The sequence below is a fragment of the Dermacentor silvarum genome, chromosome 4 (genome assembly GCF_013339745.2).
Source record: "Dermacentor silvarum isolate Dsil-2018 chromosome 4, BIME_Dsil_1.4, whole genome shotgun sequence".
Classification (NCBI taxonomy): domain Eukaryota; kingdom Metazoa; phylum Arthropoda; class Arachnida; order Ixodida; family Ixodidae; genus Dermacentor; species Dermacentor silvarum.
Genome location: NC_051157.2, coordinates 60,971,980 through 60,985,508, shown reverse-complemented (window position 1 = coordinate 60,985,508; position 13,529 = coordinate 60,971,980). Strand labels below are relative to the sequence as shown.

The 13,529-nt window shown below is 45.0% G+C and overlaps 1 protein-coding gene across 1 annotated transcript in view; it reads right to left on the bottom strand.

Moving 5' to 3' along the window:
• Nucleotides 1-13,355, bottom strand: part of LOC119450122 (KICSTOR subunit 2) — a 29,143-nt gene extending 15,788 nt beyond the window's left edge. The window contains exons 1-7 of the mRNA XM_037713488.2: nt 13,148-13,355; nt 12,939-13,082; nt 12,248-12,549; nt 11,699-11,836; nt 8,841-8,979; nt 5,236-5,328; nt 1,522-1,616 (exon numbers count right to left, since the gene is read on the bottom strand). Of these exons, the coding sequence (XP_037569416.1) occupies nt 1,522-1,616; nt 5,236-5,328; nt 8,841-8,979; nt 11,699-11,836; nt 12,248-12,549; nt 12,939-13,082; nt 13,148-13,246 (1,010 nt within the window). The 5' untranslated portion in view covers nt 13,247-13,355. The remainder of the gene's footprint in view (nt 1-1,521; nt 1,617-5,235; nt 5,329-8,840; nt 8,980-11,698; nt 11,837-12,247; nt 12,550-12,938; nt 13,083-13,147) is intronic.
• Nucleotides 13,356-13,529: the final 174 nt, after the last annotated feature.

The following is a 13,529-nucleotide window of genomic DNA, read 5'->3' as shown; positions in this document are numbered from 1 at the left end:
CCTCTACTTTCTAGTCACGTGTTGACCTTGCAAGCTGCGGCTACGGCGCAGAGGGAAGCAGTGGCGCTGTCCCAGGCCAGGCCAACGCCCGCTTCCCGATAACGGCAGAAAACGAAACTTCGGGGAGCTGGCACCGAGCCGGCTGTAGCAGGCGGCGCCTGCACGGCGGCGTGTGCGCACGGTGACAGTCGAAAGTGAGGGAGGTACGAGGGAGGGCGAGGGGAGCCACCGAAGCTGGCGGAGTTGCCGAGGCGAAATCCGCTTCCCTGCCGCCCTCCTCCCTCACATTCCACGGTCTCTGCGTGCACCCTTCCCTGTGCCCGTGCAGGGCCGCCCGCTCCCTGAAGTTTCGTTTACTGCCGTTATCGTGAAGCGAGCTAGGCCGGCCTTGGCAGTTTCATGGCCCTCGCTCGCTATGCGCGCCGTGATATTTCACGACTCGCACTCAAGATTCTGGTTTCAGCCTCACTGGCTGTTCGTTCGCACCACGTGCCCTTCTCCTCCACTTCGTCTCTCTTTCTTCCTCGAGCACTCCTTGATGCGCCCGTTTGAGGGGAGCGTTCGCCGTCTCCGCTGACTTCTGTACTCCCAGGCAGCCTGCACTGTAACTGGTATTTCGTTTCCCGCAACTGCACTATAAGCGATACGTGTACACATAGAGTGCTATGGGAAAATTAACGGGAGTCTGAAAAGACCGCACTATATCCGGTCCTGCACTATAAGCGGTTACGTTATAAGTGGTCTATACTGTACTATGAACCAACTAGCTGAGCAGCAAGCCTTGTTAAATCCTGAAGCAGTTGCTGTCCTTCCCTCTACTTTCGTTAATATTAGGTGCATATGCATGTAACCTAGCCATGAAGATTTTAGCCAGCAAATAACTGGTTATATCGATGGTTCTAATGGAATTGATGGTGTTTTACATTACAAACCTGTTGTTTAGTCTGTTCCCTAAATTACATAATTATACTACAATGTTGAAACGTGAACAAACAACATAGGAGACCATCCAGCCCACATTGGTGCACTTCTGAAATACATGGGTTTTCGCTTTTGTCCCTATACGGAATGTGGACACAAACTCGCAAATTTGTGCTGAGAAGCAGAATGCAATAGCTCCTGAGCCACCATGTAAAGTCCTGCAGGTCACACACCACATCTTGTCAAGTCATACACCATGTCAGGTCATCATCACTTGCAGAAATAGTAATTTCACAGGATTTTGAGTGACTAATGCTGGAGGCGTTTAAGGGTGACAGCATTCCTGACACGGTGCCAAATGTGCTAAGATAGCGTGTTTGGCATTGCGTGAAAAGTGCTGTCTGCTGACATGTTAGGTGCTAGACATGTGAAACCTCATGAAAGTGAAAGTATCCGTGAAACTGATCAACTGAGAATACTAGGCCAGGACTGCTAATATCCTTCTAATGTTCACTAAGGTGGCACAATATGGGCACTTTTTTGTTCTGTGTCCAAAAAAGCTCAAATGCAGCATTAAGAAATACTCAATAGGTGTTGTACCTCTGACAGTAGTCAATGGTCATCTTAGAGCCAAAGATTTTCATCTCCTGATGTGTTGCCTGTCGACTCAGGATCTTGTAGAAGTAGAGAGTATACTGTAAAGAAAAAGTTCTTCATGCAGTCACAAGCAGTCACAATGTAAGTGGAATAAGAGGGAGTAGTAATAATTTACAATACAAGTCCATTTGAATGAAGGTGAAGAAAGAAAACAACACTTCTTGAATAGGCAAAACACATAAAATACACACATGGGCACTGACTACCTGTAAGATATATTCGTGGTAGAAATCCAACATAAATCCCCCTTCCCCCCACACACATATGCACATTCACAGTGTGCAAGGAGTCATGCGCCTTGTCTGCTTGTCTGTGTTGCATCCCATCAAAAAGCACTTTTGTGTCTTTTTGAACGAATGAATCAATCGTATGAATCGAACGTACGAATGCAACGAACGAAATTCAAAGGATGCAGGAAGTGCTAGCTCATTGAATATTTATTTTAGTGACAATATCTGCATGCAGACTTTTGCTCAACTTCAGCCAGCATCTTGCAATAAATTATAAAGTGATCTTGTAACCTACAGCACTTGTGCATTGAGTGCAGCAGACATTAATATTAAACTAGGGGAATGTGTAAAGTCTTCAGGAACTAGGGTCTGCTCTCAACTATTTATTATAAAAGCCATACATGACTGCGTGGCAGAAGCCCCGTGAGCGCATCTGTTCCCCTCGAAGTGTCTGGTCTGCTCTTCGCGTCCGCGTAACATGATCTAATGTTTATTTTACCCACGCCCTCCAGCGGCATACCAGGGCCACTCATAGTTTCCAGACGCTGAAGGCGAAAACGAAACTTCTTAAACCAAAACTGTGTGCGTCCACAATAGCTCTAGGCAGACACTGCTGTTGCACCTGATTGCTTTTTTTAGCTGGTGAAGCTATGGCTATGTTAAGAAAGTCAAGTAAAGAGCCATTCCAGTTCCAAGCCACCAAGGCAGCCAGGATGAAGGCCATTACAGGTTGCATGGTTCTTTAAGATTATTACAGCATGTGTACTGCTGAAAGAGAACAGTTGGAAACACAATATGCAGCCATGACAGAGAAGGCAAGAACACTCTCTACTTTTTCAGTTTGCTGAACTCAAGCTTTGAGTTCAGAAAACTCAATTTGTGAAGTGCTACTGTGTACAGCGACGTTATTGCAGGAAATTTCAGTCTTTTTTTTAACTGGAATCCTTTATTCAGGAGAAACAGTATTCATTGCAGATACAAAATTCAATAAAATGACAAAAGTATGCAAGTTGGTTATACCACAAATTATAACCCTAAAGATGCGCATCAGTAACAACTTAATGAGGGCTAGCTGGTTCATAATTAGAGCAAAAGGTATAAAGTAACAGCGTGAAAGGAACAAGGACGACAAAGTAACAAAGACCACAGGACAGCGCTTGTCCTGTGGTCTTCGTTCTTTTGTCATCCTTGTTCCTTTCTCCCTGTTACATTATACCTTTTGCTCTAAGAATGTGCAGAGCGGTGCGAGTCAGAGAACGCAAACTATTTGCATATTTCAATGCAGAAAAAAGGCAATGTGTCAAGAAAATAACATCTCTAGTGCCCAATAAACTGCTATGGTAGGAAAGAAATTGTAGTCTGCTTCATTATAAAGTTGTTTGGTATTAAGAAATTATGAAATATATTAAACAGCAGGATTTGCACCTGCCTGGACATTCTACGAAACAGTCCAGCTATTCTACGGCAATACACTGTTCCTCACAAAACAGCATCATATGGCATGGAAAGGAAACTCCATGGCTTCTCACATGCTAAGGCGCTGCGCAGTGCATTAGAATACAAGTAATGAAGTCAACAAATATATAGTGCATTGGGATCCAAGTAACAAAGTCGACTTATGGCCGGCTGATCCCATTGATAACGCGAGCGGACCGTCGCTCTGACCACTGACAAAGTGCGATGAGCGCGAAAAGGCATTATCATAGGAAAGGCATTGCTACAAAATACCGGCCCAGAGCTGGCGAATAGGAACCCCTGCTGCCGCGGTAGCATGCCACGTGTTGCTTGAGGCGAGGGGGCATCCCTGCAAAGTCATGTCAGCCTCGCTCTCGCGCTCAGAAGCCGGTGTGCGGTCCCCCCATATCTCTCTCTCTCATTCCGACTGGGCTTAGCTGCTGCGCGCACCTGCCAGCCTTGGTGGCCGCTGCTACTTCCTCGGTCTCTCGTCACGTAGGCCGCCGGTAGCATGCGGCGTTGCCACCATAGGCTGCTGCTGCTTGCTGGCTCAGGCAGCCCGTACCACTAGTAGAGTGTACTAGAATGGGAGAGTGGGTCCAGTGGACGCCTTGGCAAGCGCCAAGGCGTCCACTGCGGTAGGGTCTCCGACGCGACAAGCGTCCGGCCGGCGCACGGGGCCGCTCATTTGGCAGAAAGCGACGGTGGCGCCACAAACTTTTCTATAAAGAAAGCCTCAGCGGGAAGCCTGCGTTGGACCCACTCCCCAAATCTAGTACACTCTACGGCTAGGGTACATTACTCGCAGTGCAAAACTTGAAGGACCACTCAGCGGCGTTCCATTGGACCATTAACGCTTTCACATTCACAACTCATAAGAACTGCTTAGGTGTCCTGAGATTTTTTTTTTTTTAAATAGGTGCTCCAAACGTAAAGTGTGACCCCACACATGTGCCATCCTCAAACAAGAATAAATAAACAGCAAACAAAGAAATAAAGGACTTCGTCACTTTATAATTCAAATAACATGTAAAAAATGGAAGCGATGTGTGAAACTCCGAGGTACTCAAAAACCACTTAATGAAGAATTTCTTGATTAAAGCTAATTGCCATGAGCTAATTTCTAGACCTCATATTGCTTTTAACATTCTCCTTCTGGAAGAAAAATTGCAAACTAATACTGTGCAACGTGTACAATCTATGTGTACATCTGTGTAGCCATGTTCTTCTAAGAATTTAGGTTTAGGACAATGGTGGGACCTCCTGTGCAATGCCTACAGCTTTTGTCACAATCAATTTACTTTTTACTGATGCGAAAGTGTCAACTGGCCCACTGAGCAACAAAGCCGGCGTCTGTCATCTGTAACAGCGAAATGGCAGGTAAAATCCCATTGGCTGCGACGTCATGTCACAAGCGTGCCTCGACGAAGCAGAGCGGGCGAAAGGGAACACCTGCTGCCATGATAGCATGCCACATGTTGCGTGAGGAGAGATGACATCACCGCAACGCCATGTCACCCTCACTCTCGGAAGCCTATGTTATCCACGCATTCCTTTTCCGTGCAAGCTCTCGCTTGCATGCTAACTGCGCCTCGGCAGGGCCAAATCAAAATGCGCCAAGTATCTCAATGCGCTCGCTTGCTGGCGAGGAGTTCATAATTTGAAAGACCGCTCAGCGGCAATCAAGTGGACATTAATGATTCAGAACCCATAAGAAGTGATTAGGTGTCCGCAGAGTTTTTTATTTATATTTGCTTCTATTCATAAGTGAAAAGAAGCAGCTGCCTAGCTGTCCCCACAAAATGTGACTGTGCCCCCCCCCCCCCCCCGCCCATTTTGTTTTCAGTTCAATAATAGAAAAATCTTCACGAGAACATTCACAGAAAGTAATCACGTCACTAAAATCATATCTGCTGTGGCAAGGAGCTCAATATTTATTTTCTCAAAGTTAGCTTCTGTACCAGGCACTGACCTTTCCAACCATGAAGGCATTCAGCTTGTTGATCCATGTTACCAGTTGTGGAAGCCTATCAGTTCGTAGCAGAGATGAAGCTGTTCGACGGTTCTGCAATAGGTTTGTAAAATAGGTAATAAGCTGAGTAGTTCGTCATGAAACCGTGTCATGTCTGCCAACAGTCCTCAAAAGCCAATAGAGATATGAAACTTGTCTGCTATGGCCAGATAAATAATAAATGGCATTGTTTACATGCTGAATATGCATACAAATATTGCCAGACGACAACGAAAGAAAATGAAAGGAAGTAACAGGCTAATACCACAGTGTTGCATCTCCTATGGAATTAAAGGGGCCCTCAACCACTCTTTATCGAAGTGGAGAAAGGCATTTGAAGTGAAAATAGGCTATTTCATTAATACTTAGCCGCAAAAAGTACTTCAATGAGTTCAGCAGAAGTGGAGTTATTGACAATCAAACACGGCCTCCACTGTGCTCCCATTCCTTCTTCAATGGCTTGCACTGCGAAGGCTACGGCGCAGTGGAGCGTGGCCACAACACTCCGCCTTCGAAATGTCACCTTGGTGCACAGTTCAAATTTCACCTTGGATGTTAACGTAGATGCCAAAACTTCCAATTTTGGTGTCTACGATGCACTAAACGTAAGCCAAACACAGCTGTCCTCAGCGAACCACAGTGCGCTTAGCCAGTGTGCTTACTGGTGGCGGCACCCCGCAGCGGCTGCGGTGTAGCCAACCACAATGACCAATAGCAGCTGCGTATGGGAATGTGCTTTATTACGAAATAAAGCATCCAGATAAGAGTGATGATCATGGCTTCTGTTGAAAAAAGAGCGTGTGAGAGAAAAGTGACTTCGCGCTCCGCTTGCGAGCTCCACGCACCACGTACTACAGCAAAACTTGGCTCAGATGATCACAGCAGCGTATACTACCCGTGGACTATGTTATTTCACCAAGCCTGAGGGGTGGTTCAGGGCCCCTTTAAGAGGCACTATAATTTTGACCCAATCACTTTCAATTTTCAAGGGCTGCTGAAGTGTTTTCCAAGATAACTTGTTTTTCCATGGTGGAGCTAAGGCACTGCTGTTCCAAGAGAACTCAGGAAAATAATTCAAGCAGAAACTGCAGCAACAGCTTATTAGGAATTCTTTGCAATGTCTACAATGGTCTGACGGTGGTCTTCATAGACTATAAGGAGGTGTTCAGTAAGATAACAGCCATCATGGAGGCACTATTCTACTATAGCCAAGGCAAAGTGTAAGCGTATGTGTATGTCTAAAGAACTATTGGCAGGAAGCAAGCTACCGTAGTTCCTCACAATCGGAGAAGTACACATTTATAAGGCGTTTAGGCAAGAAGACAAAAAGCAAGACAACAATCATTATTCACTGCATGCACTCCAAAAGTCTTCAATATGCCAGACTGGGCAAGGCTAGGTGTAAGAATTAAACGGGAACATCTCAGCCGCCTGCAGTTTGCACATGAAATTTTTCGGTTAAAGGTGGGAATGACCTGCAAAAAAATATTGAGTATCTGAACCAGTAAATTTTAAGGGTAGGTTTGAAGAATAATGCACTGAAAATGTCCAAAATAATAACAGCACGATGAAAATAAAGGAGAGCAACGCTATACAAGAGCTTATTATCAATTGAAAATTAATTGGGCAAAATGGCTTAATATACACATCTAGCTGCACAAGCAGCTGCAAGGCAATGAGAAGAACATGATAAAGAATTGTGATTAGATCAGTTACCACAAAAGAAATAAATAAAAGAAACAAAAAAGGTGTTAAAAAAATTTGCGTAGCTTGCACTGGAAGCGCAATGCTAAACAGACAGCGTAGCTGATGGGCACCTGGCTAGTCCACGCTTTTGGGCGAGTCTAAGCACTACCAAGTCATCCCCAGCATTTCCCGGAATGTATTATTTGTCGATTATCGATTAGCTATTGATTGGCTATCGATTGGCCATCGCAAGGTATTGGCCATGTATTTGGGCTAGGCTAAGCACTACCAAGTCATCTCCAGCATTTTCCAGAATTTTCTGGATTAGCTATTGATTGGCTATCAATTGGTTATCAATGACTGACTAAGCTTAAGTAGTCCCAACCATGCTTATCTAGACTTAGCCAGGCTCAGCTTCGCTAGTTCATAGGGGTATGTGCCATTGCGCTTCGACCCTTTCTGCACTACCACCAGGATCGGCCCACATTTTTGGATTCAGCAGACACATTACGCCCGGCTTAAACGGCTCCGCTGTTAAAAAGCACAATGAAACCAGTGTGGCACGTGACTATATCAGCAATATGAGCGATCTAATAAAGAACAAAAACATTTTTAGAGCTACTTGGGGCTGACTCACACAACTTGGGCTTGATTTTTGTATGCTATAAAGCTGCACTTATTTCGCCTGTCAATTGATCCAATGGCAAAACAGTATTTTTGTTGGTGCAAATTCTGCAATGCATCCATAGTCGCAGCAATGCATTGCCAATGGTGTCGAAACTAATTTTTTGGGGGGTTTGATTTGGGTTCATGCTTTTTTTATTTGGTTCAGGTTCAACTCCGGAGCTAAAATAAAATTGCATCGAGCTGGTTCAGATCATCCTGAACCAGTTCATTCGGATTACAATAGGTTTGAAGAAGTTATGGTTGATTCCTCTTTCATACGAATCGGTAGAACACGAAAGTGAAACGTGTCTTCACAGAAGCTGTTGCATGTTTGCTTAGTGAAATCACGGTCAGCTGCAGCGAAAGGCGCATAATTTGCGGGCCGGCGACCGTGTTGCAGGTTTGCTTGGCGCGCGGTGTCCTGTTGGCGAGCGACGTCTAGCTGCAGAGTCGCTTCGGTGACGGTACGAGCATGTTGGTTCGACTCTGTAGTGTGTTGGGCAGCCAGTTCAGTTGCGAGGTGCTCTGCTTTAGGAATGCGAGTGGCACATTTCGCGGCGTGCACCGCGAACGCACAAAGGCGTTCTGCTTCATGCTGGCGTGTCTCTCGCCGGACCAAAACGAGATCCGTCCACCGACGCTGTTGCCTTTCTGCGCCGCTTAGCGCAGCAGTTTTCTTAGTTGTTGCCATTGCAAAAGAAGCAGTAGGCGGCGTGTAACTACTGCTGATGCATGTTGAAGCTGCACTCCGTAGGCGACGAGGTGCCAAAGGCTAATCCATGTGAAAGAGAAACCATGTGTGGAGAGTGCCAACACCGGGCTATACCACGTTGGGGCCTCCACTGCGCTGTGACTACCGCAGCACTCCCTGTTAGTACTCGTTAGTCATGATGCAGTACTTTGCTTCACCGCTCCTACATGGTGGCGCCATCCCTGTCAAGTCCAAGGTGACCTTAGCTATCGCCTAAGAGACGTGAAGGTGAAAGCCTTGTAAAGCCTACTGTAATCCACCTTAATCTTCTTGAATTAATCCCTAATCCACGTCTGAAGACCTGGCTTACTTGGCACATTAGAACCAGTTTACTTTTAATACTTGTTGTGCATGCAAGAAAATTAGACCAGGTATTGTGATCAAGGAGTCAGTAGCTATTTAATGAAGCAAGGAAAGCAATACAAATATTATTTGTGACTATAATTTCATGACTGCTACCTACCTCAGGTAATAGGAGGCTGGCATTCCACTCTCCCAACCTGGCATGAGCCTCTTTCAGGTGAAGCAGTGCTTGCAGAAACTGCCACTGGGATAACAGAACCTGAGCCTCAAGCAGGTGATGCAGAGCTTCCATCTCCATGCTGCACATAAAAAAAAATCATGGGGCAGTCTGTCAGAGTGCACAAAGCTCAGATCAAATTCAAAGAAGTGAGGTTCCTGTAGTAACATCACATATGCAGCAGTACGGTGTGGAGGCTTGCTAAGCAAGCAGCAGCACAATTTGCCATAAAACTGGGGGCAGTTGGCTCAATCAGAAAGATAGCAGTTGATCAAGTAACGCTGTATATCAGGGGTGCTATAACTTAAAAGTTATTCTATTCCGACTTTATTCCAACCTCCTGACGTCAAATTAACCTAACCGCCGATGCAAGCATGGCCGGTCACCAGCAAGGTTGTGTCAACGGCCCAATCAAACCCTCTCCTCATTTATAGGAGTTGACTTTTGCTTGGTTTCAAAGTGAATAGCATTGCCTACTGTGACAGGTGTTCCTCATCTTATTGGCTGATGAGAGACGAGGAGCGCACAGATGAGGAGTGTTTCTGTGGGGTCGAGCTAGCACAGTGAAAACAGATAGCTGGGTTAGGAGAGGGGTACTGGTGTCTCCAATTGGCCTGCTTCCCCTTGCTCAGCTTGCAGTGGCTCATTGACGAGTGCAGTGGTGTGCAATGGGGCGTTAGAAATGATGGCTAAACTGATGCACAGTGAAGAACATTTGGCAGAGCGATGTCGTATGCATGCCGAAAGATCTCAGCAACGTTATACTGCCACACAAAATTCTTATTGTACGCAAAGAAATCTACTCCCCCGGCAGCTCCGAGTAGCCAGAGCCAAGCGATCAGTGGGCAGCCATCTTCTATTCATTTCGGAACAGGGCAGTCTCCAGTTATTACGAAAAAAAGAAAAAACGCAGTTTTGCTCAGCATATTAATTCATCTTTAATACGTACATGTAAATTTAACGTGGTGAGTTTTAACGGTTTTGAGACATCGCATGACAGACAGGCAAACTAGGCTTGGCCCCAGAAAATTTTCATCCAATGAGATAGCCCACGACCGTATGCGAGGTTTCATATGCTGCGACGGGACGGTGTATCAGGTGAGTTCAGGAGAGCTCATCCACAGTGGTCTTCTAGTTACTTATCACGAAATCACATCATATTACAAAGGGGATAGGCAGACTTTTCCCTTCCCCCATCATAAGCTCAACAGATCACAATCTAGCATGCTCCGCATGCTCCAGACAGAGTCCTACCCCTCTAGGGGCTTTCTGAACATGCTCCACCCCGACATTGATCCATTCTGCCCAGATTGTGGCGCTGAATTTTGCTCATTAAATTGCATGCTCTGGCAGTGCCCTGCGGTACAGGATTTTAACCAAGAAGAAGACTGCACGAAGGCCATCACAGACCCCAGACAAGACGTCCAGCTCCTGGCTGTCCAGAAGGCCCGTGAACGAGCGGAGAGGCACGTTCTGTCTGTTCCGACATGCGCCTAGCCAACGGCTAGCAGGCCCCCTGCCTAGCTTCTCAGGACCTCAATAAAGTTGTTTACTACTACTCCTACCAATCGCAGAAAGTTAATGGTGACAAAGGCATAGAATCAAAATGTTTTTCTTTTGTACAGCGTGCATAGGTAATCAGTGTGTACACATAATCTTGAGATGGGGACTTTTCCCGGTTTTCATGACGTCTCGTGACATACAGGTGAAGTGGGTGTGGCCTCAATAAAGTTTGACCAATTGCAGAGGGCCAGCAAAGGAAATCGAAACAGATTAGAATATCTTTACTTTATAGCACCCCAGGCAAGGCCAGTGGATTAACTCGTCCAGCAACCCGATGCGTAGAAGCAGCATGTTTCATTTTGTTGGAAGCACTGATGCCAAGAAGCAAATAAATCAATGTTGCCAAGTAATGCCTTTTCGTCATCATGTTCAAGAACCTTCACTTACGAAAGTTGATGTGATTGTATAGAGAGAGCAAACATATGACTTGCACAAACTGAACGTGTGCTGGTCATGCATTACAGCGAGTACAAATCTATGTTGTTGAAAGGGAAAACTGTCATCCACCTACTACAGCCTAAAGCTACAAAGAAAACCCAATACGGGTTTCTCAAAAACAACGCTTTGCAGTTGAAGAAAAATTCGTCTTGGTCCAAGGATCGAACCCGGGACCAACGCCTTTTCAGGACGTTAACTCTACTATCTGAGCTAACTGGAGGGCTAGCCGATCGCACGGTGAGGATGAATTAATCGACAACTAGAAGTACAGGGGCACTGAATACGGCAAATGAGTTCTGCAGAAGCCTACAAGGTGGAGGAAGCTTCATGAAAGAAAGGTTCCTGACAACTTTCCCTTTCATAAACCTTCATCCATCTTGTGGGCTTCTGCAAACTGATCACTTTCTCATCAGCATGTTGTTTAGGCAAGATGAAATATGAACAAGCCAATCTAGACTTCTTAGAAGCTTTATGTGGTCCAGCCATAAGTTCTGTCAAGTCTTTTTTAAGGTCTTGGTCAACATGCTTGAGCTATGTCTGATCTTCAGCAGGCAAATGGAAGATTGTTGTCGCTTAAGTGACTCGTTTGCATTTTTCTATTGCTGTGGCATGAGCATGCCACAAGTTTACATGTGACTCTATGAAACGAACAGGGTAAATGCCACATCCCGAAGTATCTACAGGCAATGGTTGTTGATAATGCTACGAGAAATGCTAATCCCTAGAGTTCGAGCAGTTATGTGAGTGCAAGCCAACTAAGATTGCCCTTGAAGGACAAAAGACAAACAAAAAGCGATTACCTGAATGATGACTTCAGTGGTGTCAGGATGGGATGATGAAAGAGCTTTTGATTCTGCAGTATGATATCATTCAGAGCAGCAGACAGCTCTTTGAACTTCATCATCTTACCAAGACTCTGAGAGTACAGCTTGTCATAGCTGCAAGCACAGTTAAGGTACAATGCATTTGCCAAATGGCACAGACAACGTTCAAGGCCGTGATTTCAATACTTTTATGCAAAACAAATAAGAAATTGAGCCACCGCAAGTACGGTATAGCAAAGCACAATTAAGACAGAGAATCAAAACAGGTGTTTTTGTTTTCATCTCATTAGTCTTTGTTTTCACTGAACTATACTCTCAAGCACTTATGACATACCAAAGTCACACTGCAAGCCTCATAAAAGTACATTACCTAGTTGTTCATGACAGCTGCTCACACAAAGCATCGAGACAAACTTAGCATGCTCTGTAAAAATATTCTGTTGCATAAACAGGCCTCTTTCTATGACAGATGTATGGTATCCTTTTCTTCGAGGAAACAAAATAAACAACACATTCTAAGGATACAAGTCAACTGATCTTGCACGGGCCACAACAAAAGAGTGTAGCTGTCCACAGAGGTGACTTAAGAAAGAATCTAGAACAGGTGCCTGAGGTGATTGCGACATATAAGATGTGCCACTGTGGTAGGAACCTATCACGACGCTCGGGCTCATTGAGCTCAGAGACATGGCCGACGGTGACGGTGTCATCATTGGTGAACAGCTCGAAGGAGAAGGACTGCAAGAGACTGGTGTCGAACAAGATGCTTGGTCTTTCAGGCGTAGGAATTCCAGTCGCAGTGCCTCATACAGTGACTTCAGGGAGGTCTAAATGATTTGGAAAAGCACAAAATCATGTAAATGTCAGAAACGATAAATAGGTCCCATAAAAAATTTGAACAATGTTTTGCTTTCATGATGAAACTGAAGTTATATAGAAAATTAAAAGACGCTGCAAAAGCACAAGAGCTTCTTCGCTGATAACATGCACAATGTAAGCTGTTTACTAAATATGTCTGGCGGTGGGGAAGAAAACGAAGTAACAAATTACGGCGGCATTTGCCCTGCAGTGTCCGTAGATGCTCTTGCACAGCAAATCACTATTTTAGTCATTCAAAATGACAAGCGCGGATTACTTCGCTGCCCTAATGGGTTATCACAGGGATGCTATTAATGTTTACATGGCATAAAATACAGCTTTTGAAATAAGCACTCACGTCTTTCCTTAAGAAACTTTTTGGAGCCAAATACTGCAAGGACATGTACAGCTTTTCTGCGACGGCCATCTGCGACAGCGCTGTAAGGACGCTGCTGAACAAGTAGTTGGCACCTGTTTTGCACAAAGCATCACGTTCTTTCTCCTGCAAATAAGATTAATAAGATGACATTAGCGGAAAAAGTTTTGATGAGCGAACTTCATACTTACGACGGTCTCTTTCGCTTTGTCATAATTAAAATGCCCAAGACTTGAGAAATAGAGCTCCAAAACTTTCTGCTCTTTTGCAAGAAAGTCTTCACAATCCATGTTTCCAAAATAACCCGATCATTAAGTGCTGCACCGGTCAAAACACACCATAACAACGCAACATCAAAATGACCAAAACACAAATCAGCTGTAGACAGAGTGGATCGGCTTGGCTTGTAATTGCACTTGTAATTACAAGATCTACAGCACAAAGTGTTCATAGCAATAAACAGAAGCAATCTACAGGCATTTTGCTATTATTTAGCAGTGTCTAACTTTGTAACGTTTTGCCGAAGTACTGCAATGCATATTAGCGCGGCCTCCGTGAGTGGAGCGCGCTGTT